At 43.2% G+C, this 21,846-nt stretch overlaps 1 protein-coding gene across 2 annotated transcripts in view; it reads right to left on the minus strand.

Moving 5' to 3' along the window:
* The window catches only part of LOC118117554 (zinc finger protein GLIS1), a 43,511-nt gene that overhangs the window by 9,817 nt on the left and 11,848 nt on the right, over positions 1 to 21,846 (minus strand). The window contains exons 1-5 of one of the 2 annotated variants that reach the window (XM_035169870.2): positions 20,805 to 21,598; positions 11,319 to 12,449; positions 7,393 to 7,554; positions 2,784 to 2,897; positions 645 to 759 (exon numbers count right to left, since the gene is read on the minus strand). In XM_035169870.2, the coding sequence (XP_035025761.1) occupies positions 645 to 759; positions 2,784 to 2,897; positions 7,393 to 7,554; positions 11,319 to 12,224 (1,297 nt within the window). In that variant the 5' untranslated portion in view covers positions 12,225 to 12,449; positions 20,805 to 21,598. Of the gene's footprint in view, positions 1 to 644; positions 760 to 2,783; positions 2,898 to 7,392; positions 7,555 to 11,318; positions 12,450 to 20,804; positions 21,599 to 21,846 lie in introns of those variants that run through there. The other variant, XM_035169869.2, reaches the window with a different exon arrangement.

The following is a 21,846-nucleotide window of genomic DNA, read 5'->3' on the forward strand; positions in this document are numbered from 1 at the left end:
GACGAGTCAGCATACATCCAACACACGTCCTCTCACGTGCGCTCGCAGGTACGTACATGCACACCGTGTCGGGCTCTAACGTTTGGCTGTTTCTGATAAGGACAAATTCCTCTCGGGACCCTTTCAAAATGAAACACTGACACACTTGTTTCACTCTGGATAAACAGAGTGAGTGCGTCGTTTGAGGCTGTTCCCGTCTTCTGGGTAAAACTGTGAGCAGCCTGAAGTAATACACATGGACAGCTCTGTTGGACACTCTCTGCTCCGCTCTGCCAACTGAGCCTCAATGTACCTGACAGCTTCTTGATCCCGGTTCAGCCATTGAAACGGGGGAAAGTAAAAGAGCTTGGCTGGGAAAGCGCTCTGGAGAAGCTGAAGGACAAGCGGGGAGAGGGCCAACCTGCCCGCAGTCAGTGCCCGGTAATTGGACAAGGTAAACACTGGCATGATGAGGTATCATCGAAGGAATGGAAGAGGGGGGAGGGGGGAGGAGAAGGAGCAAGTGAGGCCATGGGAGAGAACGAAAGAGACTTCACGGCCCAGGTGTTCAACCAATTACACCTTTCATTTGCGTCTCTCGTTTCCAGGGAGGCGTCGGAGGCAAGGTTTCCATTGTTTCTGCTACTGTTTCATCGTGTGCGTACCTGTGAAGTCATCTAACCCCGGCAGAGCGGAGCCGTTCCCTTGGTGGGAGGAGCCGTGGAGATGCTGCCGCGCCAGGCAGTCACTCAAAATGTCCGATTCCAGCATCGTGTGAACCTGTCAAAGGGACAGAATACAGATGTTCATGAGAAAGGTGCTCGGTACATTAAGTCTCCAGTTTCATGTCGGTGAACATGTGCGTTTGGTTGCCTGCGTGTAGGGATGAAAATAATTAAGTTAAATCCGCAGCTTAACTGCCTTTCAATTGTTTTGGGCTTTTTTTTCTGTTGGCCAAACATCTATGAGCTTACATTTTTAAAGCACTCTCTTCTCTTTTGATTACATACAGTAGATCAATTGAAAACACAGGGAGTTTTCCGCAGGCAGCTTTCTACTGTTCATTTTTCAACAACAAAAAAAAAAAAAAGAGATGATGCTTACACCAGATGCCTGGTTCTTGTTTTGTCTTGCGTTCCAGCTTCTTGAAGTACAAAATCCAAAAATCTTGTTAGGCAATCTTATTCCAAAATGTTCTAACCAAGACAATTTACTTTATTATCCGGCGTTAACAGAGGATCCCTGAGGACTTTCCAAAACAATTTATCGACAGCTCCAGGATTCAGAAGAAGCTTGTGAAGGACACCCAAGAACCACAAAAAGAGTTATGAATAATCAGCCAAAAATGTTTATTCAAACCAGTGTTTATGCCGATACAAACTTCAATAGCTGTGACACATCGGCTCCAAGAAATGTATAACCTTAAGGAGTTTATGAAGTGCATGTTTGATATTTCAAAGTCCTACTGAGCCCCACAGCAGCGCGGGGCGTGTTCGCCATGTCACAACTCACAGGCACACGTGGTTCTGCTTAAACCAAACAAGGCATGGGAGTACACACAAAGCCCCAGTGTCACTCACGGTCCATAGAAAACAAACAAGGGCCAGATAGCGCTGAACAATGGGCTCCCTATTCTGACTTCCAGGGAGTGTGTGTAATACTTTGTTTTGTTGTATTTCATCCTACTGAATCACAAACATGCTTAAAACTTTCTCCTCTTCCTCCTCCTCCTCCTCCTCCTCCTCCTGCTGCTGCCACTCTCCATCCAGTGGTTCAGGGAGTCACAGCATCTTACCCATAACCACACTGTCCTCTGAGAAATACCTTCACTACAATATAGGTCACTGTTACCCCCCCTTTTGAAAGACAATATCGTTTTTGAGCTCAAACAAACCGTCTCATTTGCCTCATTGGGGATTTCAAGATACAACGGAGGAGGAAACTTTCCATTTCCATCTCTAAGAGTCTTCATGTATTTCTCAATTTCTTCATTCTTGCTCCATCTCTTCAAAACTTCTTCTTTTCTTTCAATTTTTGTCTCATTGACGAAAATCCCGTTTCTTCAGCAAAATCCTCAAACTTAACCTGTAACTTCTAACAAACTTCTCCAGCTCTCATATATATTTTTTCTCATTCTCTGAATTGTAAATGAACCGTACTTGTGTTGAGCTTTTCCAGACTTATCAACCACTTGATAACGCTTTACGGTGACACACCATTTACCCCCTGGTGGCTGACTGCAGTATCGTTCATAAATCCTTCCTCCTCCATGTTCGTGGACATAAATAAACAGTCAATGTCATGATTGACAGCCAGGACTGACTCTTGATTGGTGAAGCGCATGTTTCGGTGGAACCTCGTTACCGCAGCACCATCCTCCCGACCACTATACTGAGTAGACTCTGGATCCAAATGAGGTCATTGGCACAAGAGGGCAGCGTTTTAATCTGGAATATTTTGGCTTTATCTCTGGATAGTGGGTGGAAGTGGGGACACGTTGTGCATCTTTACTTACAGTTGATGGTATCACTGTCCAGTAAAAGCTTTAAAACGCCCCTAAGATGCTTGAAATTAAAATAGTTTGATTAAAAATAAATGTTTCTAGTACATTTTCTACAATATTTTACTTATGGTCACTTCTTCTAAACCTGACGGCTGCTCGCTGCTGTTCTACCACATCTAATCTAATATAAATCCAGGTTTAGAGACAAGTCCAGGTTTCATATGTGTGTCTAATGCTGCTGTTCACAGGAATAATCACATTCTATGCTAATATAAATGTAAAAACACAACCGCTGTCGTACCTTGACCTCCCTCTCCTGAGGCCCTTTGTTGGAGTGAGCCTTGACGTGTTTCCGTAGCGAGCTGGGGTCGGTGTAGCGTTTGGTGCAGCCCGGGATCTGACAGGCGTACGGCTTCTGTGGATGAACGAAGTCACAACAAGGAGAGGTGAGAGACGACGGACACAAGGGGAAATGGAAACACAATGAAAATAAGTAGCTTCATCCTCCGTGAAGTTTGTAACAAGTATTCAAAGCAGCTGCGCTCCAGGTAGCAGTGAGGTGCAACCAGCACAGACCACGACTGACCGGCCACGTCTGCTTCTGTACTCAAGTCAGTGATTTACTGCATTCCTCATTTAAGCCTTAATACTGACGGACTGAGACCGAAACCTGACTTTCACTGAAACATTTTCTGCAACAAGCTCAATTTTAACCCCTGGAGAGCGAGTTTGACAAGATGAATAATGCCACAAGGCAACTAAATAAACCCCAGAAATACCAAACACATAAATCTTCTTTTTTTTAAAGAGAGGTTTTAGGATTAAGGTTTATTAAGTGGTACAAGCTGAATCATCTCCCACTAAACTAAAACTAAGCAAACATTACAAAACATGTGCTTCATAACATCTTCTTTATTATTACAACAATCATTTATACAATTGCCAGACTTTGCAAATCAGGTGACACAACTTTCACCATGAAGAAAGTTGATACGGTCACATTTGATGAGGTCAAACATAAAATATAAGTGTGACTAGAAATAATAAAACAAGTTTGGGTGATTTACATTCAGATGCATTACAGGTGTTACACTGTAAACGCAGTAATCCTGTGTTTTACAAGACAGACACATGGAGGAGAAATACTGCAAATGAGGCTATTTGGTGAGACAAACGCAGCAACAGAGACAAGATGGACGTTTAACGCAACGTGATCCTCGAGCTAGAACCAAGTATATTTACCTTTCGTCTGCGGGCTTCAAGAGAGGGAAGGAGAGAGAGGAGGAATGGTTCAGTGTTCAGCAGTAAATCAGAGCATTCATGAGGAAAACATTCAGGGGCCGCATCGTATTTGATGTGCACATTTATCTCTACCTGGAAACGCATGTGGGCAGTCGGATGTATCCCGTGCACAAAAGAAAAAGGCATTATTTTAAACCCATTAATCTTAAAATGCAGTGAGAGAAAAACCTGCTTTCTGTTACTGCTGCTTGTATTTCACAATTTTATCAAAGCTGTGAGTTTAGATGAGTTAACGAGGCCATTTCCATGAATCTAATTCCTCACAGATTTCCCCCCCCCCCCATTTCATTACTGAGCCTTCACCCAGGTGGAGTGAATTAGGTTTTCGTGAAAACACATGCGCAGTATTTACCCGAGATCTCGGAAGGTTTTAACGTACCGAGATCCGAGCATCTCAAATAAAAAATAATGGTATAAGAGCAATGCAGCAGGTTTTATATGGATAATGTTTTGCAGAACGTTGCAGGACTAATGATCAGGAAACAACTAATCGTCGTTAAACCGCTGGCTCCACAATTCAAAGACAAGATTCCAAGACTTTCAAACGTGAATCGGGACCTATAGGCCAGAATGAAAGGAATATAGGTAGATTTAAAAAGTTGTTCAACATGAGAAATTATCTCAGATAGCGCACAGATCCACTTCAGGCCCTGATGCTGCACCTCTGGACGAACACTGTGGACGTGAGCCTCAAGTGGCCCAGTTGTAAACAAGCAAATGTGGCCCAATGGCACAAAACTAATTCTGGCCACCTCTGGCCACCTCTGGCACCTCTGGCTGACATGTGGTATTGCTGTGGTTTACTTGTGGCCCAGATCTGGCAAACAGGAGCAGAGCGGCCAAGTGCCACCACTCCACGTGGTGTGTGTGTGTGTGTGTGTGTGTGTTTGCCAAACCTGGGACAAAAACAATTTTGTGCCCAAGAAATACATAAAAAGAAATCCCTGTGAAAGAAAGTGAATTTGAGGAACATTTGAGAACCTCACAATGTTCAGCCATGTTAGTAAGATGGAAAAATACCAAGAAATGACTGAACAGTTGCAGGATTAATATAGAGATAGTGTCAATACTAAAGTAAAGTTATTTTCCTTTCCTGCTTTGTTGCATTAATGTATACTGTGTCTCCCAGTGGGGGGACGTATAACAAAGTACATTTACTTACTCAGCAAATACCTGTACTCTCTGTTACATAGTTTTTGTATTTTTAAAAGTAATCAATAACGAGAATTGCAAATGATCCATTGATCCAAAACCTGAAGTGGATTCGAGACGCAGCCATTAACTAACATGACGATGTGTTTTCAGTAGCATCATCTGCATTAACATGACAGATTCTGTATTATTCTTGTGTTAAACAAAATGTACAGTAAAGTTAATAATGTAGTAAACCCTTAAATTAGGGAATAGGCTGCACATGGCAAGTACTTTTACTTACTTTTAATACTAATACGTATATTTAAAAGCAACTACTTACTTACTTTTACTACAAGTTGATGTGGGGCTTCCTCCACCACCGGTGTCTCCACTTTCTAATTTAAACATTTCACATTTCAGCCACATTGTTCCTCCGACATAGATCTTGCAACACATCCAGTTTTTCCTCAACAGTGCCCAACTTTACATGCTGGCGATGAAAATTGGGAAATATCTTGTTCTTTCGAAACTATTTCTGAACAATATTCCCTGGGAGACCAACTCATTGCTCCCGGAGTCTAAACAGATTAACTCTCAACGAAGTGCTGAGCCTGAGTCCGTCTTATCTTCGGCAAAATTTAGAGCATTGCCAAAGAAAAGTGGGTTTTTCCAGTTTTGTAAGATTAGGACATGAATATAAAAAGGTCCATGTGAGTCAGAATCAGGCAAAAATGGAAATACATAAAGCCGCAAGTCTGAATTAAAGCCTTTCTTTATCTAAGCAGTGATGTTTCGATCTTGTGCACACACCACATCCCACAGAAACTGGTGCAACATGAGTGTTAATGGATTCTAAATTCTAAAAACACATTTTCCTGTCAGGTGAGCTTCAAACCATTTATAGACACACGTCTGCGTGAGGTTGACAAATCTCTGTTATTCACACCATCAGCAACACAACACCACCATCGACACCAGTCCTCCCCTGACTGGTTGTTAGAATATATTCAGGATTTATTTACATTCAGACGTTCCTCCATCATGGCGCCAAACGTGTCTGATTCTCGGTCTGTGACGCAACTGCGCGGCCGCTATTAGCCGGCGTGAAACCACAAGAAGGAGACTGCAGCCTTCCCCGTCTTGTTGTAATAACACCGCAGTGCAACGTACAGCTCCAGCTCATCCGTGTAATGAGAGATCAGATTTTTTGGATTACTGCTAAATCCTCATCGCTTGTCAGCAGGAGTAAAAATAACTGTGGTTTATAGAATAAATTCACAGCAGTGATGCAGTTTCACAATCCTAAAGAATGTTGGGGCCGTATATCAGGCAGTGAATCGCAGAGCGCAGGGGAAGAGGGGAGCGGCGTCACTTTGAATAAAGAGGATTCCATGCACGTTAAGAGTTCTGCACATGCCTCTTATTACCTGACAAATACTTTATATCACGGAGAAATATTTCACATGACCATAAAGTGTAGTTTTACGTGTTTAACACCTACAGGAGAGCGAGGTTTTTTATGTTGTACATCTATTTTCAGACACGGTGTATTTAACATTTCTCCATGTGTCTGTCAGAGTGATCGTTCTTTCAGTGAATATTCCTTTTACTTCTATTCAGACATAAATTTAACGATCTTCTTTGATCAATGACTACAAAGGATTCATTTACTAAAGCATTAGCACGTGAGCACAGTTAAAATGTTTTACTAGGACACGATGGAGCTGATTTAACTACGTGTGCAGGTTCAAAACAATCCATCAGATTGTTTTTAAGATAATCATGTGTTTAATTAACTCACAAAGTACCAGTAACTACAGCAGATAGATAAATATAGTGGAGAAAAATAACTATCTCATTTCTCAGGTAGAAGTGACTTGAACTTCAATACAACACTTGAATAAAAGCACGTTCCACAGATGGTTGTGGGTGATTCCTTCACAGCCACAACCCTTGTTGGATATGTGAACCTGGTGCACAAGAGGGAGCAGTGGTGAGCTGAAGAAGTTTGGGTTTGGAGGAAAACGCCTTCTGTTCTCTCTCAGGCTGCAGCAGGGGCTGGATTTCATAACTTCATCTGCTGTTGAAGCCTGAATTTACAACCATCGGTGAGAGAAGAGAGAAGCTCGCCCCTGTTTCTCTGAACCCCCGATGAATCTTCCTCCTCGGTTTCATCTGAGGACGTTTGTTAGATGTTGGATTACGCTGCTCATTTTATTTGTGCTGCTGACAACATTCAATTCAAAGTTTTAAATGTTGCGTTGAAATGTTATAAGATCAAACATCGAGTTCTTTTGCATTTCACTTTTACGTGCAGCCACAAGACGGACATGTCAAATGTAACAATCATTTTAGTGGAGTTTCACTATGTCCTAAGATGCTCTGCTCAGTAATAAAACTGTCCCATGATAACAGGCTGTGTGTGAAGTGTCTCTACAGCCGGTGCAGTGTGGACGGTGTCCTGCTGTACTGACCGTGTCCAGGTGTGTCCGCTGGTGTTTGGCCCGATCACTGGAGTTGCTGAAGGCCTTGAGGCAGCCGGGATGCTGGCAGATGTACGGTTTCTCTCCCGTGTGGCTCCTCAGGTGGATTTTCAGGTTCTCCAGACGGGAGAACGCCTTAGCACAGCCTTCAAACTGAAGAAGAAAAGATAAAAAAAAAGACGAGGAGGTATAAAATCGTATTTCTACAAGCAACAGGATTTGTTCCATCTGCAGGAGTTTGGGTTGGAAGCGTTCTCTCTCTCCACTCGCTGACAAATCCATCATCATCACAGCTTCCAAGGTAAAAGTGCACCTGTTTTTTAAGGGGAAATAGAAAAAATGGCACTTCGATTGGTTTATTGCATGTTCCACCCCAAAGGAAAACCCATGTGATTCATGCGCCTGCTGCAGAAACTTCTTTGTCCACCGTTAAATAAGCAGAACTCAATTTGTAAACAGGCTTTAGACGATGCTTTGTTTTGTTTGGCTACGACCTTCTTATATTGAATAGATCCAAGTTTCATCTTCCCTCTGAAGACCACTAGGAATTAACTTGAGACGAGGAAACTTGTCACAATTTGCAGTCATTTTAGGTTACTGAATTATAAACTCAACACACACACACACACACACAGTTGGACCCAGAGGCTGAACGCACTGAAGGCCATAAACGCTTTTTAACTTAACAGAAACCCTGCCTGTCACGTTCAATCTCAGACATTTCAAATTAACTACATTTTCAAATCTGACGTTCAGGTCAGAGTTTGAAAGGGAATGTTTTCCGAGGCTTGTTTTAAATCCCTTGCAGCACTAACGGGGAACCAGAGAATATTCAGACGATCACAGGAACGATTTTTGTATTTCATTTTCAATTTCACTCTCTGGTAAGTTCCAACTTAGTTATGGGATGTGATCTTTTATTTATTTTTATCCGTGTCTTCTACGAATAAAAATAGAAATTAACATTAAATGAAGCAAATTGTTGGGTTAATGCCAATTGGAATGAAACGATTACTTTAGTGGTCTTTGAATTTGACCCTGGTCTTTACTTGAATCTGTTTCATCCATTACTGAACTAATCTGGAAGCAAACATGAATCAGGTCAGTCACCTCATTTATTTTCATAAAAACATTACTACATCAGAGTGATTATAATTAATCCACATCTTTAAAATCTCCTCCACACAACAAATAAAACGTTAAAAGGAAAACCAGACGAGCGACTGACATGTTTAAACTTTCGGCTTTAGGTCAACTGTGAGGACAAATTTGACTCAAACACATCAGTTGGACTTATTTGACAAAAAGACAATCCAGTCATGCAATCTACCACAAGGCTTCAGCTGTTCAAAAGCTATTTTAAAAGGAAAAACTCGAAATGAGGAAATACCCTCGCGTTTTTGCAGATGGTTCCTAAACAGAAACAGATTCGTAAAAAATCTTTGACGGAGCAGAAAACGGAGCGCAGCTCTATTTCAGCTCCGGTTACAGTTTATGTGCTTTGTTCCCTCGGCATTAAAAAAGAATGATGTTTCCTTTTCTTTTATAAATGATGAGAAAATGAAGACTTATCCTAATAAACACAAGGAAACTTTACATTCATCTTCCCTCTGTCTGACATTTAAAGATCAGGTCTACGGTTGATCCTGGAATTTGAGGTTTAGTTTGTTATTTCTCAACATCTGTGAGATCATTTGTCTTTGCCATGATGGTAGTTACTTTATATGTTTTTCTTTCATACTACACGTAAAGCTGCTTCTATATTGTCAATATATTGAGAAATCCCATGGAAAGACCAAAATAATCAACGTGTTGTGGTCCATGTTTCTTCTGTGGTTCCCAGCGCTCCCCGCTGAAGTTATACATCTTTAAACAATAGAATCTTTAATACATGTATTGTTTTATTTGTTTTAAGATTGAATTACTTTCTTTAGGACTTTGTGGTTTCAAGTAAATGTTACTCAGTAAACGGTGCATTTGTCTTGGACTACTTTCTGTGGATGAATACAGAGTTGGTGCTTTTGTGACGATACTTGGAGGCAGGATGGAGCCCTTCAAACTAAAAGTCTAAATATGTTGTTTGTACCTGCCCTGACGTATGGAGGCCTTTTCTGATCCTGGGGGTAAATTAACGTCAGTTGTTTTATTGACCTCCTCCCTGTACGGAGTTCTTCTTCCTCCTTCGCCAGTGGACAAGCGTCATACTCCCTGCAGCCACTAGAGGGCCCTGTCAGGTTCTTACTCAAGCGACGGATGCTGTGATGTGTTTTCCTGAGAACGGCCTCGACAGTGTGTGTGGTATTAATCCTAAATAAACTGCAGTGGCCGTGTTCAGTCAGTCTCACTTATGTGTATTTAATAGTTTCACAGTGGAGCTCTGTGGCTCGAGTTTTGGCTGCACAACAACAACAACACTTGTTACTCGGATAATTGTTGGTTTTGGTCTTTTTCGACAGTGAGAAAAATACAGAATTTCACCGGGCTTATACTTTAAATGAATCTATAAGAATGTCAATCCAGCCCCATAAATTATAAGTAATGACTCTAGCAGGGCTGGACTGGTGTTTACAGGCTGGATCACACCTGTCTCATGTGAGACTGGACATTACGAGCTGGTAAATGCGGCCGAATTCATTAACAGACACTGACCACATTCATGTGAGATATTCATTTTCCATTGCAGCACCAGGAATGACTTAATTTACATGTTTTGGCCTCAGTGCTTTATGAAAATGACATGATGTTATTCACGTAGCTCAACCGTGACTAACGACTATTTACTTTGTGTTGGTGTGGATTTAATCCTATTAATCCATTAGCAGGACACATATTTACAAGCTGGCTGCAGATTATGTCATTTTTTAATGAACAAATCCTCTTAAAGAGGAAGCGTGTTCCTGCATGAGTGAAAACTTGTGTATTAATTATTAATCATAGCTCCAGGTCGACAGCGGCCGAGTCAGAGTCACTCGCTCTCAGCGACAGCGATTTGGCACCGAACCGAACGGCATCATGGGACAGACGTATTCAAGCCGCCGTGCATTTAATGAGCCATGAGAAGTGATGCAGGTTGAGGCTGAGCTGCAGTTGGGACAGTTATTGCAGGAACATCTCAGTGAGACCTGATGTTGTCTGGATTATCTTTGTGCAGAGGACGATCAGCTGATGCTTTGAGTCTGAGCGCTGCACACACACACACCTTCCATTCATTCACCGCTGCCACACTTCTTCCTCCGCCGCCGCCATGCATGAGTAAGGGAAACCTGTTGTGAGCGGAGGAAACCGTTTGATCGTCTCACCGGCTGCTCGGTCTGAGGGAAGTCGAGAAAGTTGGAAAGGTGAGATGTGTTTTGACTGAATTAATGAAAATGGTGCTGAGCCCGGCGGTTTGATTCCTTCATGCTTTGGATGAATTTGGTTTAATGCGACTGAAAACCTCTTCCTCCATTTCTGCTGAGTCGGCTTTGAATTTAAGAGGAATCGCTACTTTCTTGCATTTTGCATCTGTGGGCAGATCAGATCTTTCTAAAACGTCCAACAGTGCATGCCCTTCAGACCTTTCTTAATTTCTAAAACATCTGCAAACACCTGAATTACACGACCACCACTAGGGGTCAATATAAATTACGGTTCACTGACATTTCATGATGAGACTCATTTCGACACAGGAACTTTTATTCCCACAGACGTTTTCAAGGAACTAAAAGATTCCTGCAGACATATAAAAAACTGAAACCGAACGCCAAGTGTGTTCCTCTCCAGTCCAACGGGTGGCGATAATGTAGACGGCTATACAACAGGTGTTTCCTAAAAATCTATCTGTTTGCAGAGGAAGGCAAAAACTTTACGGATGTTTTAATGGACAACTGACACGATAAGAGAGAACGAGAAAGACGGTCGAGCATCAATTCACTCACCATGCATTTATTGGGTTTTTCTCCAGAATGAACCCTCATGTGGATGAGGAGCTTGTAGCGAGCGTTGAAGGGTTTGTGGCGCCGCACACAGCTGGCCCAGAAACACGCAAACTCCTCCCCTTTACGCTGGTCGATGTGAACCTTCTCGATGTGCCTCACCAGCTCCTCCTGGCTGCTGTGAGCGGTGCTGCAGTCGATCCAGTGACACAGCTGCTCCTGTTGGTCCACCGGAGGGTTCCCTCCCACGGGTGCGTTAAGCTTCGGGGAGTGCAGCGGTGTCTGGGCGCTGTCCTGACCGCCATCGTGGCAGTCGATGGGCTGGCCAACATGAAACAGCTCCCCCTGCTGGTTGTTCATTTGAAACGGTTCCCTCTTACACGGCAAGAAATCGTCTGCAGGCTCCTGTTTGATGGAGAGATACTCGTCTTGTACTTTTCGTTGTTGCTGAGACGTTTTGTTGTTGGCATCAGAAAGAGGCGAGGAAGAGGCGAAAAACAATGATGAGGAGGAGGAGGTGGAGGAAACGGAGGACGAGGGGGAGCAGAACGTGGCAGACGAGCCACAGCCGGTGAGCATGTAGGACAGAGGGAGGGAGGGTTGAGGGTAACAAACGAACCTCTGGGTGTTTTTAGGGTCTGTGTGTGCTGTGATGGCAAAGTCCTCCACAGACTTTTCTATGTGGGATCCATTCGTCTTGCAGCTGAGCAAGGAGCTGAGGTCCCGTCCCAGGGAGGACAGGGACAGGGACGTCCTGGGCAGACAGCAGAGACCACCCGAATGCATCGACGACTGACAGAAGCCACCCGAAGACAGCGGCGCCTGCAGATCCTCGGCATCTTCGAACACGCTCCCAAAACCAGGGAGAGTCAGCTGGACGTCTGGAGGCCCGAGGTCGGGGGGCCACATCCTGGCCCCCGCGCTCTGACTCCCACCAAGAGATCCCCTCAGTAAAATCGTTGCTATTTATTGACTCGGGGCGACTTTAGGAATCCATTAGAGTCAAACCCGTCCACAGCATCTTTCACTGCTTAACTGTAATCGAATCAGATGAATCTCCAGCTGCGGGCGTCGTGTGTAATCTGCAGTCATTTGTTCCAAAGTGCTGCGTGGTCAGTCATCATCTCTCGTGCTCTGTGGGAGACACAAACCAAAACCCAATGAGTCACCTTCAAAGACAAAACGCACAAAGACAAAACACTCACATCAACTCTGTGACGTAGGTCGAGTGTTGGGAGGTTCCCCCATCAGTCACTGTTCTTGAAATGATGTTGTTTCTATTAAGTCGTTATTATCATAGGCTACTTCATCATTATTACTAATTGTTGCCAACTTGCTGCTGTTATTGCTAAATTTATCAACTCTTTAAAAAAGCCCTTAACGACAAATCTAACAACTTTCTGCAGAAGATCATTGCTCTGTGTAACAAAACAAGAAAGATATTCAGCCACTGACTTTTATTGCTTCGTGAACATTTTGCTTCTAAATAAAACTGATATTACAGCAACAACAGTCTCTGTTTCAAACTTTATGCACTGTTTTGACACCAGAAATAGAAAAACATCTAAATAAAGAAAAGCTCTATTGGGAATTTGGCCTTTTTAAATATTGTATAAGTGAGGACAGAGAACAAGAAGTGAAGAAACGGCCAATTGACACAACAGTGAATGTAAATATGATGCAATGACACAATGAATATGCTTATTGGCTTTTTGCAACAGTTTTCAGTTTGTACGTTCACCATAAAAGTACTAGGTTTGAATGTAGCCTTGTTTTTAGTGTAAAATCTTTGTGTGTAAAGTGACTTAGACGGATCAATTCTTGAAATGTACTCGAATTGAAGTGAAATAGTGAAAACGCACTAAGCAATGGACACTTTTTAAGGATCATAAGAACTTGGAGTCCTTCAGACCAAGCCGACGCTGACTCAGGTGACGTATTTCCCACAGATTCCTCCTGAGGCCCAAAAGATCAACACAACTATTCTCACAGATTCACTGTCGCTCCTCTGGTTTGTACGATTGATTAATTCTCCCAGTAATTGACCGAATTCCTTCCCACGCTGCTGTGAGCTGCTTTCAGCTGAACTGACTCCGGATTTATTGTGTTGTTGCAGAGCTATGACTCAGCTGTTGTGACAACTCGCCATGCTGTGAAACAGAACCCCCCCCCCCCAAAATAATGTCCCTACTCCCTCATTTCCACCCCTCGGCAACACTGCGCTCAATCGTCAACAACGAACAGAGCGAGGGACGTTTCTTTGGATGAAGTAACGCCCAAACAAACAGCGCCTCCGACCCCCGTGTCAGCAGGCTTCAATCAAACGTCTCGGACTGCGACGCTGCAGCAAAGTGTATATTTGGTTTCCTCTGAGCTGCTGTGACAGCCGGGGCTGATTCATGGCGGCCGGCATGGAGGCCACCCCTGCAGCAAACAGCCGGGCGCTGTGCGGCGGCCCGTCGCCTGAAACCTGCTCCAGATGCTTGTTAGCAGGGGACGAGTAATGGACCACATCTCTCTGCGAGCAAGTGATGCAGGACAGGGAGGCTGGAAAAATGGCGGGTCCAACAGAAGTCCGCCCCCACCGCCCCTGTCACACATACAGAAGCTCCACTGTGCTCGAGTCCTTGAGTGTTTATTGGAGGAGGCTTGATGCTCTCTGCCGTCCGCCAGATATTGATGATCTCATTTACAGCAGCATCTCTGCCACGTGTAATTAGTCATCGGAAAGATTCAATGGGATTTTTGTGAGCGCAGATATTTTACGAGTCAGAAAACAACATGGCTGCGAGGATGAGTAAGTTCTCTTCCGTAGTTATATTAGCTGACGAAGGACTCACTAAGTGTAGGTTCAGGCCCATAGTTTCCTGGTATAGTCTGGTTTTAGTTTTATGATCCTTCCAGTAAGTCGCTGGAGTTCACCCCCAGCAGAGTCATGGGAACTGTGGTTGAATCTTAATTAGAGAGGCTGCGATGTGTCTGCGTGTCAACGGGTTGAGCAGGATTAATGGTACATGTGGTTTGGTGTGTTTTAAATGTGATGATTGCAAACCAAGTACCTGTTGGCTTTGAGAGTTTAAACCAATATTAGAGTTTTGAGGGCAAACTGTGGGATTTCAGATGCAAACAAAACATCGGATTCAATCTGAGAGTAACTCTGATGAACCATCTCGTGTGTTTCCTCTAAACACCGTCACACTCTGCATGTAAACAACATCAATCCAGCGAAGCGAAGTCCAGCAGCAAATATAGCACACACGGAAAAAAAAACCTGGGGATTTGTTTTTAGCAGTGTCTGTTCACAAACCGCTTTGGTGATTTTCCAAAAAGAAGAGTCAGACAGTTAAAACTAAGAAAAGTGTCCCACAAAGCCTCAACCGAGCCAGCGAACTTTTTTAAAAGAGCAGGATCATCTCATGTGGTGTCTTTTAAAGACTCACTTGCTGAGGTTAGCTAAACACAGCTGTGGCGTCTCAGGACAAGCAAATGTGTAGTTGTCTCAACAATAAGCACTTTGGTTCTTGAATTGCAAACGTTTTGGTTGAACTGAAACATGGGAAACAGATTGACCGGCGGAACGTGAACAGGCAGTTTCCCCTCGTCCTATTCTTCCCAAATAATCCTCGCTGTTATAGAGGCGTCAGGGAGGATTTAGAGTAAACGCTGAATTTGCGTGAATGCAGGAAAATGTTAGATTCTGTCATTATCTATTTACTGTATTTAACTTACATTGTACAGAGGAATTTTGAAAATATAGAGTCTCATTGTTTTGTGTTGTGGACGAGTGAAGCAGAAGTTTGGTTCATCAGGTGCAAGTGAACGCAACTTGTCTGAGAAAATGAGCTTTTTTATCACGAGTACGAGAAAATGTTACGTTTTTTAGGGCTGCAGCAACAAATCGATATTGAATATTGACAATGAATCAACTGTGATTGTAAAACCTGTGTAAAATGTGTCCCTATAAATATTGAAGCTAGATCTTTTGTGCGCTTGAGACATATTCTGCTCATGTTCCGGTTCATAATTTTAAAATGTGTGGATTCTGGCTTTAAGAGTCATGAATCAATGTACATACAGTACATGTAGTATGTGTGTATACATGTAGTATGTGTGTATACATGTGTGTATAATGCTGCGATGAATTTACATCCTTTCAGCGTTTTCATTTGATTTACATTCTTTTCTGTGTTTTTATCGTTGGACGTTTGCTGGAGAGACGATAAAAAGATTGGGCAACCTGCACTTTAATACGTGTTTTTACTTTCTCGTAGTTTTCACAGTGTCTACTGAGGACAGAGAGAAAGAAAGACTGGAATAAATCTTCAGCAACATCTGTGCGAAGCGTGGCCATCATCTCATCGGACCTGTGTCGTTACAACAGAGATGAAGCTACGGCAAAGAATTATCACCCGGCAGCGGCTCCCCTGAGCGCGACCGTACTGAGCTCACTCTAAATGTGTTTCAGCTCATTATTTTGGGTTTTACAGCCCATAAGTTTTGTTTCACTCGCAACTGCTGAGGACAGCTGTTTCAGGGAATTGACCGGGATGAGCCCGCTGTCCGCGAGGCGACCGACAGCACAGAACGTACGCAAACAGCCAGTGAGCACTGTGGAGCATTTAGTGGCTAAAGAGCCAGATGTTCTCCTCTGGAGCTGGTGGAGACCAAAACAGAGGTAGAAATAAGAGACGGTGTTGGAGTTAAATTCATCAAGTGGACACCAACACAACTCAGAACGAAAGCTAACGTTGCTTCACATCCGCTGATGGGCAGCTGGGCAAAGGTTTGTAAGCGACGTATAGCATGTAAACAGTTTAGTTTTTGCCATTTGCAGGAAGAGGCATCGCAGATTAGCTTAAATGCAAAGGTGGCATGGTTCATGTTGTGTATATGGTAGAATACAGACCAGTTGTCAACTAATCATTATCAAAATAAGATAACTGACCCCTATGCAATTGTCATAACTCCTGAAACTGCTTTTCATTATTTATTTAGACATAAATAATGTGATATTTTCTTACGTTTAAGAGGAAAAACATGTGTCATATATCTTAGTTCCTGGATTTAAAAAAAAAAATACACAGGGACAGTATTTGTAGAAACACCCACAGGTGCAGTAGATTTCACATGAGGACAATATGTTTGCGAGAGAATAGATGCTTTGGCTGCGCACAAAAGAAAACACGTGAATTACGTAACAAGTTTCACAACTGTCGCCTGTGTTTTTATAAACAGACATGGGAGACCGGTACCATGGCAACGCAGAAAGTTGGCTGAAGGTTCATAGTTCTCACTTCTCTCTGTTTTCAAAATAGTTTAATTCTGTGAATCCAAATCCTGTTTGTTTCAGTTGGGATAATAAATCAGGATTTACGACCACTTGTTGAGCTCTTTTATTCAGGGGAAATTGAATGAATAAACCTACTTGTGATTTTCCAGCAGCCGCCTGCTTTACACTCTTACAGTTACACACCTGGTTATTTACAGTATGACCACAGACTCCTGCTGGCAGATGCTGTGCAGCTCCAAAACCACCAGCGGTGTGTGAGGGAGAGAGGAGTGTGACTTATTTCATTTTTCAAGCAGTCGAGAAAAACAAACCAGTGACCGTGTAAAGAAAACACTGATTCTCTGAGGTTTAAGGCAACTGCTGTAACTGCTGCAGCCTCCAACTTCTTCACAACGCCTCTTAATATTCTCCAACGTCCAGCTGTTATTCCCTGAGGGTAACTTTAGACACGTACTTTGGATTTCAGGGTTAAGAAGCCAAGCATTAACTGAAATGTCTGTTCGGTTATCTCTCGCTACCATCAGCAGTAAAGTTTTATAAGGCCCCGAATCTCTCACTTACATCAGTGATAAAATCTTAAAAGATACTTTTAAAGTGTTTTTCTTTCTTTACTGCAGTAATATAGTGACGTATTACGCAGTGAGCAGCCATAGTGAGGAGATGTAACTCATAATTGATCATAATTGATGTACCTCAGATTGACGTCAGAGTTTTAAAACCACAACCTTCACTCAGGAGCAGAAATCTGTCTTTAAACCTGAAAGAAAAGTTAAAGTTATCGTGAAGGTTTTATCTTTATAACATTTTTGGTCATATTGCTCAGCCACACATTGAATGCACTTCATCGTAAAATCAATATAAGCATCTGTAAGCATCACCACATGCTTCACATCTGTTCAAACATCGGTGGAATTTATGGAAACTATATTCTGTGCCAACTCATATATAAATTAAAAAGTAATAAATGCAAAAAAAAGGTAAAATGTCATGTCCTCAGATTAAACATATTTCGGAGTTCGGAGCAGAATGAGCAGCTGGATTTTCTGCAGGTCAATCAGCTGTGACTGTCACATGACGTTTCTCCAAACACGTGACGTACTTTGTGTGAAATGATGAATTTGCATCACAGCTGAGGAGCATGTTCTGTTTTTGTTCTGCCTTTGACCAGTATAGAAAAGATGTCAAGGATTTTACGACTTGTCAAATGACTTCAGCTGAGAACGTTAAAGGAGACGATCTTGCGATGGAGCCTCCGGAAACGTTTATTTATACTGAGGCTCAACCTGAAGCTGCTGATCTGACACTGAAATCTCTGCAGAGACACAGACTGTTGTTGTCTGAGGTGAACGAGACCTTTTTACTTTTTCAAAAAACAAGAGAAAATGACGCCGTCTCCACTTGAATTTGAATGTCGGGGCTTACAGACACTTAGACGACACCACAGGAGCATTATGGAGGCACTTCAAGTAGTTTTTTCTGTTGTTTTTTACATTTGAAGAAGTGGTCACCGGTTACTTCAATTGTTTTGGATTTGGCTGCAACGCTGTTTACCCCTGAAACTCCGACAGTGTTTCAAGCTCCATCTGCATCGTGGTGAGTATAATAATGAGTTCTCATTTTTGGGTGAACTCTCCCTTTAAAGAGTTGCATCAACCCTAAGCACTGAAATCCAATAAAAAATACCTCAGATGAAACGACTCCATGTTTAAGAGCTGTGAAATGTGAAAGGTCTCCAGTGAACACGGAGCCTTCAGAGACAGTTTACGTCATGTCGACCTGGAGCTGCGAGCGCGGCGTGGGTGCAGAAACACCAGCGGGCACTCAGCCCCTGCCAGGTGTACTGGGAGTCTGGGGTCTGGTTAATGCCACTGGTGAGGGCCACAGGGCTGGAAGTTGCCACCTCGTCTCTGAACCTGACGGCTCGGCGTGCCAGTCTCCTCCTCGCGGCCAAGTCTGCGGAGGGCGAGCGTGCGAAAGGTGCTGATGACAGATTTTCCAAACAAGTAGAAATCTCTGCAGCAAACCAAGCGAGCGATCGGGCGTAATGAAGAGGAGGCAACGTGAAGGCGTCTGAAGCAGCACCAGCAGCAGCGGTGCCAATAAAGACACAGCCTCAATGTCTACATGTTGAGGCTCTGCTCAAAGGAGAGTTCTGTCGAAGTGACAAAACCACTGAGCACTGTGGAAACTGAAGTGAGGAATGCGAAGCTCCGACACAAGAGGTATTACTCTTCCATCCTCGGTTATATCGATACTCCAGCTGGACGAGGCGGAGATGATGCAGGCGGCAAAAGACGACGCTCGTTGCTTTGCTGTTTTTTCCATTTTGCCAAAGTTTGAGATCCAGCGGAGTGTTTTTGACATTATAAATAACCTCAAGGCCGAGGTTTAGCGAGAGAGCCCCGTCCCTTAGAGAAGAGCTAATCTGTGAAAACCCCAGATCCAGTTCAAACGTAAATGTCAGACCAGTGTAAAAGGTTATTGAATAAATCCCACGGAGATGATACCGATCAGATCGGATCAGTTCTGGCAGCGTAGTCCGCGGTGTTCCCACTCTCTCAGTCTTGATAACGTGTTTATTATAACATGTCAGGAGGAGAGAAAGTCTCGAGCTCAACACTTTTCAAGGATGGTTGGTGTGATTACACAAAAACAAACAACGTATTTCCATGAAACCTGGTGGAAGAATGCGCGACAGGTCAGGAAAGAACCCATTACGTTCTGGTGCCGATCCCGACCAGGGGGCGGATCCAGGAATTTATTTCCTATATTGACATTGTGTGATATGTCGTTTTTTCCACATTTAGTCTTTCAGTCACACGTTCTCGATGGGTTTTGTTCATGCAGACTTCATATTAGTATTAAACAGTCCTCGTATTTTTCTTTCTTCTTCTTTAAATATGTCAACTGATGATGGACGGTTTCATGCACCTAATCCAAATTTAAATAGGAGATGTAACAATACAGAACTGAAGCTTACGACGAAATCATGTGAATTCATGATCTCACGGCTGTTGGCCAGTTTGCAATATGAAATTCTGGCATATTTAGGGGACTGATATTTGTGAGTGTGTGGAATTTGGTGCAGATTGGTTACATTTAAGGGACTTTTGGGGCCTCGGCGGAGATGACATCCACTCACGTGTAACATCAACAGTTGTGTCCACCCTGACACATTTTCATTTTTTAAACCCTGTTTAGACTCAGCGGGCTGTGACCCCGTCTGACACGATCCATGCGGCTGCACCGTGTCCCTTTGTTAAACTCTTGTTGTGTCTGCAGCGCTAAAATATCCTCTCTTATTTTGGTGAATTCGATCATTTTCATACTGATGTGTAATAACCCTGTTTGGCTATTTGTGGCCAGATAACAATTGTTTGGCACGTGTCAGATTTTGGGTCAAAGTAAACTGAACCACGCAGACTCGTGTTGCTCAAAATAAGAAACGTGTTGTGGAATCAGGATTCAGGCATTTCATCCCGGTGTGAAGTTTCTGTGGATATTAACTTTAGACTCACTGATACTCCCGGGGCTCTTCCTCTATGCTGAGATCCCTCATTCTCCAAATAGCACTTTTAGAAATGTGCAATCTCCGAGTTAACAGCAGCTGACAGTGTTTATTTTCACTGGATGGGCCTGAATATAAAAACTGGGCATTGTCCATTTTCTACTAAACTTGTTATGAGCTGTCGTCAAGATTCTCATCACTGCTTCAGGTTGAGCGCACACACACACACACACACACACACACACACACACACACACACACACACACACACACACACACACACACACACACACACACACACACACACACACACACACACACACACACACACAAGCCTGGCTCTGTCTGAATGTAAGAAACTTTAACTTTTAAAGCTCACAAATAAATATATGTTATATCAGAATTGTTTAATCCTTAGAAAGACCAAAGTGTAAAAACGTAAATTTTCCATACTGACTGATTTATACCAACACTTTGTTTTAAATTAGACTAAAGTCCTCAGAATTTCTACGAATGTAAACCTTTTTAAGACCTCTTTTTAAACAAATCACAGAATACAATTTAATATGCTATTTATTGTCCCAGTGGGCCAGTGTTAAAACCCATTATCTCATCTTTGTGTCTCCACGTCCTTTCCAAACAATTCCCTTTTCATTGAGTTACTTCTCAGACCGGCTCCGTCAGCGCTCACCTATCCCCGCGTCCTCTCCTCCTGGCCGACCTCAACGTTTACAAGCAGGTGCGAATCTGTGAGAAACCCGGGCCGAGTGCAGATGGCAGGAAATTCCAGTGAAATGACAGCGGCCCAGTCCAAACCACAAGACAGTGTGAGCGGAGCCCGTGAACCAGATACAGCCGAGCGGCCAGCAGCAGCGGCGGCGGCGGCGGCGGCCTATAGACTCCACTCGGACTCCGGCGGCCTGTCTGCCAGCGTCTTGAAATAGGAGCAGCTTCACTAGACGTCTGTTAAAACTCTTTGCCGGGGGACGGAGTCTGGTGTGGTGGGCACTGGCCGACTCCAGCGTGTCTTTCCAAACAGTTTTTGGGTGGTATTTGGTCTAAGAGAGCTTTTGAAAGTAGATTATGTTCTACATCCAGGGGTCTTTTTATAGTGTGTGCTTGGTGACTCATTAGTTTTTTAGCCAGTAGATTAGTCAGGCAACACTTTCCAGCACTCGTCCGCATGATGTCACGGGAAAATCAGTTTCACACAACAGGCACGGAGGAGCTGTGCTGAGGGGAAGAGGCAGGCCCACGACAGGGAGGCTCAAAATTATATTAAGAGCTTGATTCCATCTTATTGGCAAGACAAGTTTAAATGATCTTTTTGGCTGAATAAACTTCATCCCTGAAAACTAACTTTTACTTGATTGTTTTTTTCACTTATGAATGATGTCTTTGATTTAAGATATTATCCTGCATCATCATCTCTTGACTATAAAAATATTAAAATGTATTATTGATATTTTATTCTTTCCACACTGTTACAGGTCACCATTGATCTGTAATAACCTTCAGACCAATGGGAGCGCTCCGGTCTGCAGAAAGTTTGCTCAAAGTCCCTTGTGGACTTGATGAATTGTGGATTTGTCAGATCCCATTGACGTCCTGGGATTCTAAAGTCTGTGAATCAGCATATGTGGTGAAATCTGGACATTTGGATTTGGCCCAGCTGTTTGGTAACAGCCAGATGAAGCATAATAACTCCCACGCTCTAGTAGTTTAGTAACAAC

This window comes from Hippoglossus stenolepis, chromosome 11, assembly GCF_022539355.2.
Source record: "Hippoglossus stenolepis isolate QCI-W04-F060 chromosome 11, HSTE1.2, whole genome shotgun sequence".
Lineage (NCBI taxonomy): Eukaryota > Metazoa > Chordata > Actinopteri > Pleuronectiformes > Pleuronectidae > Hippoglossus > Hippoglossus stenolepis.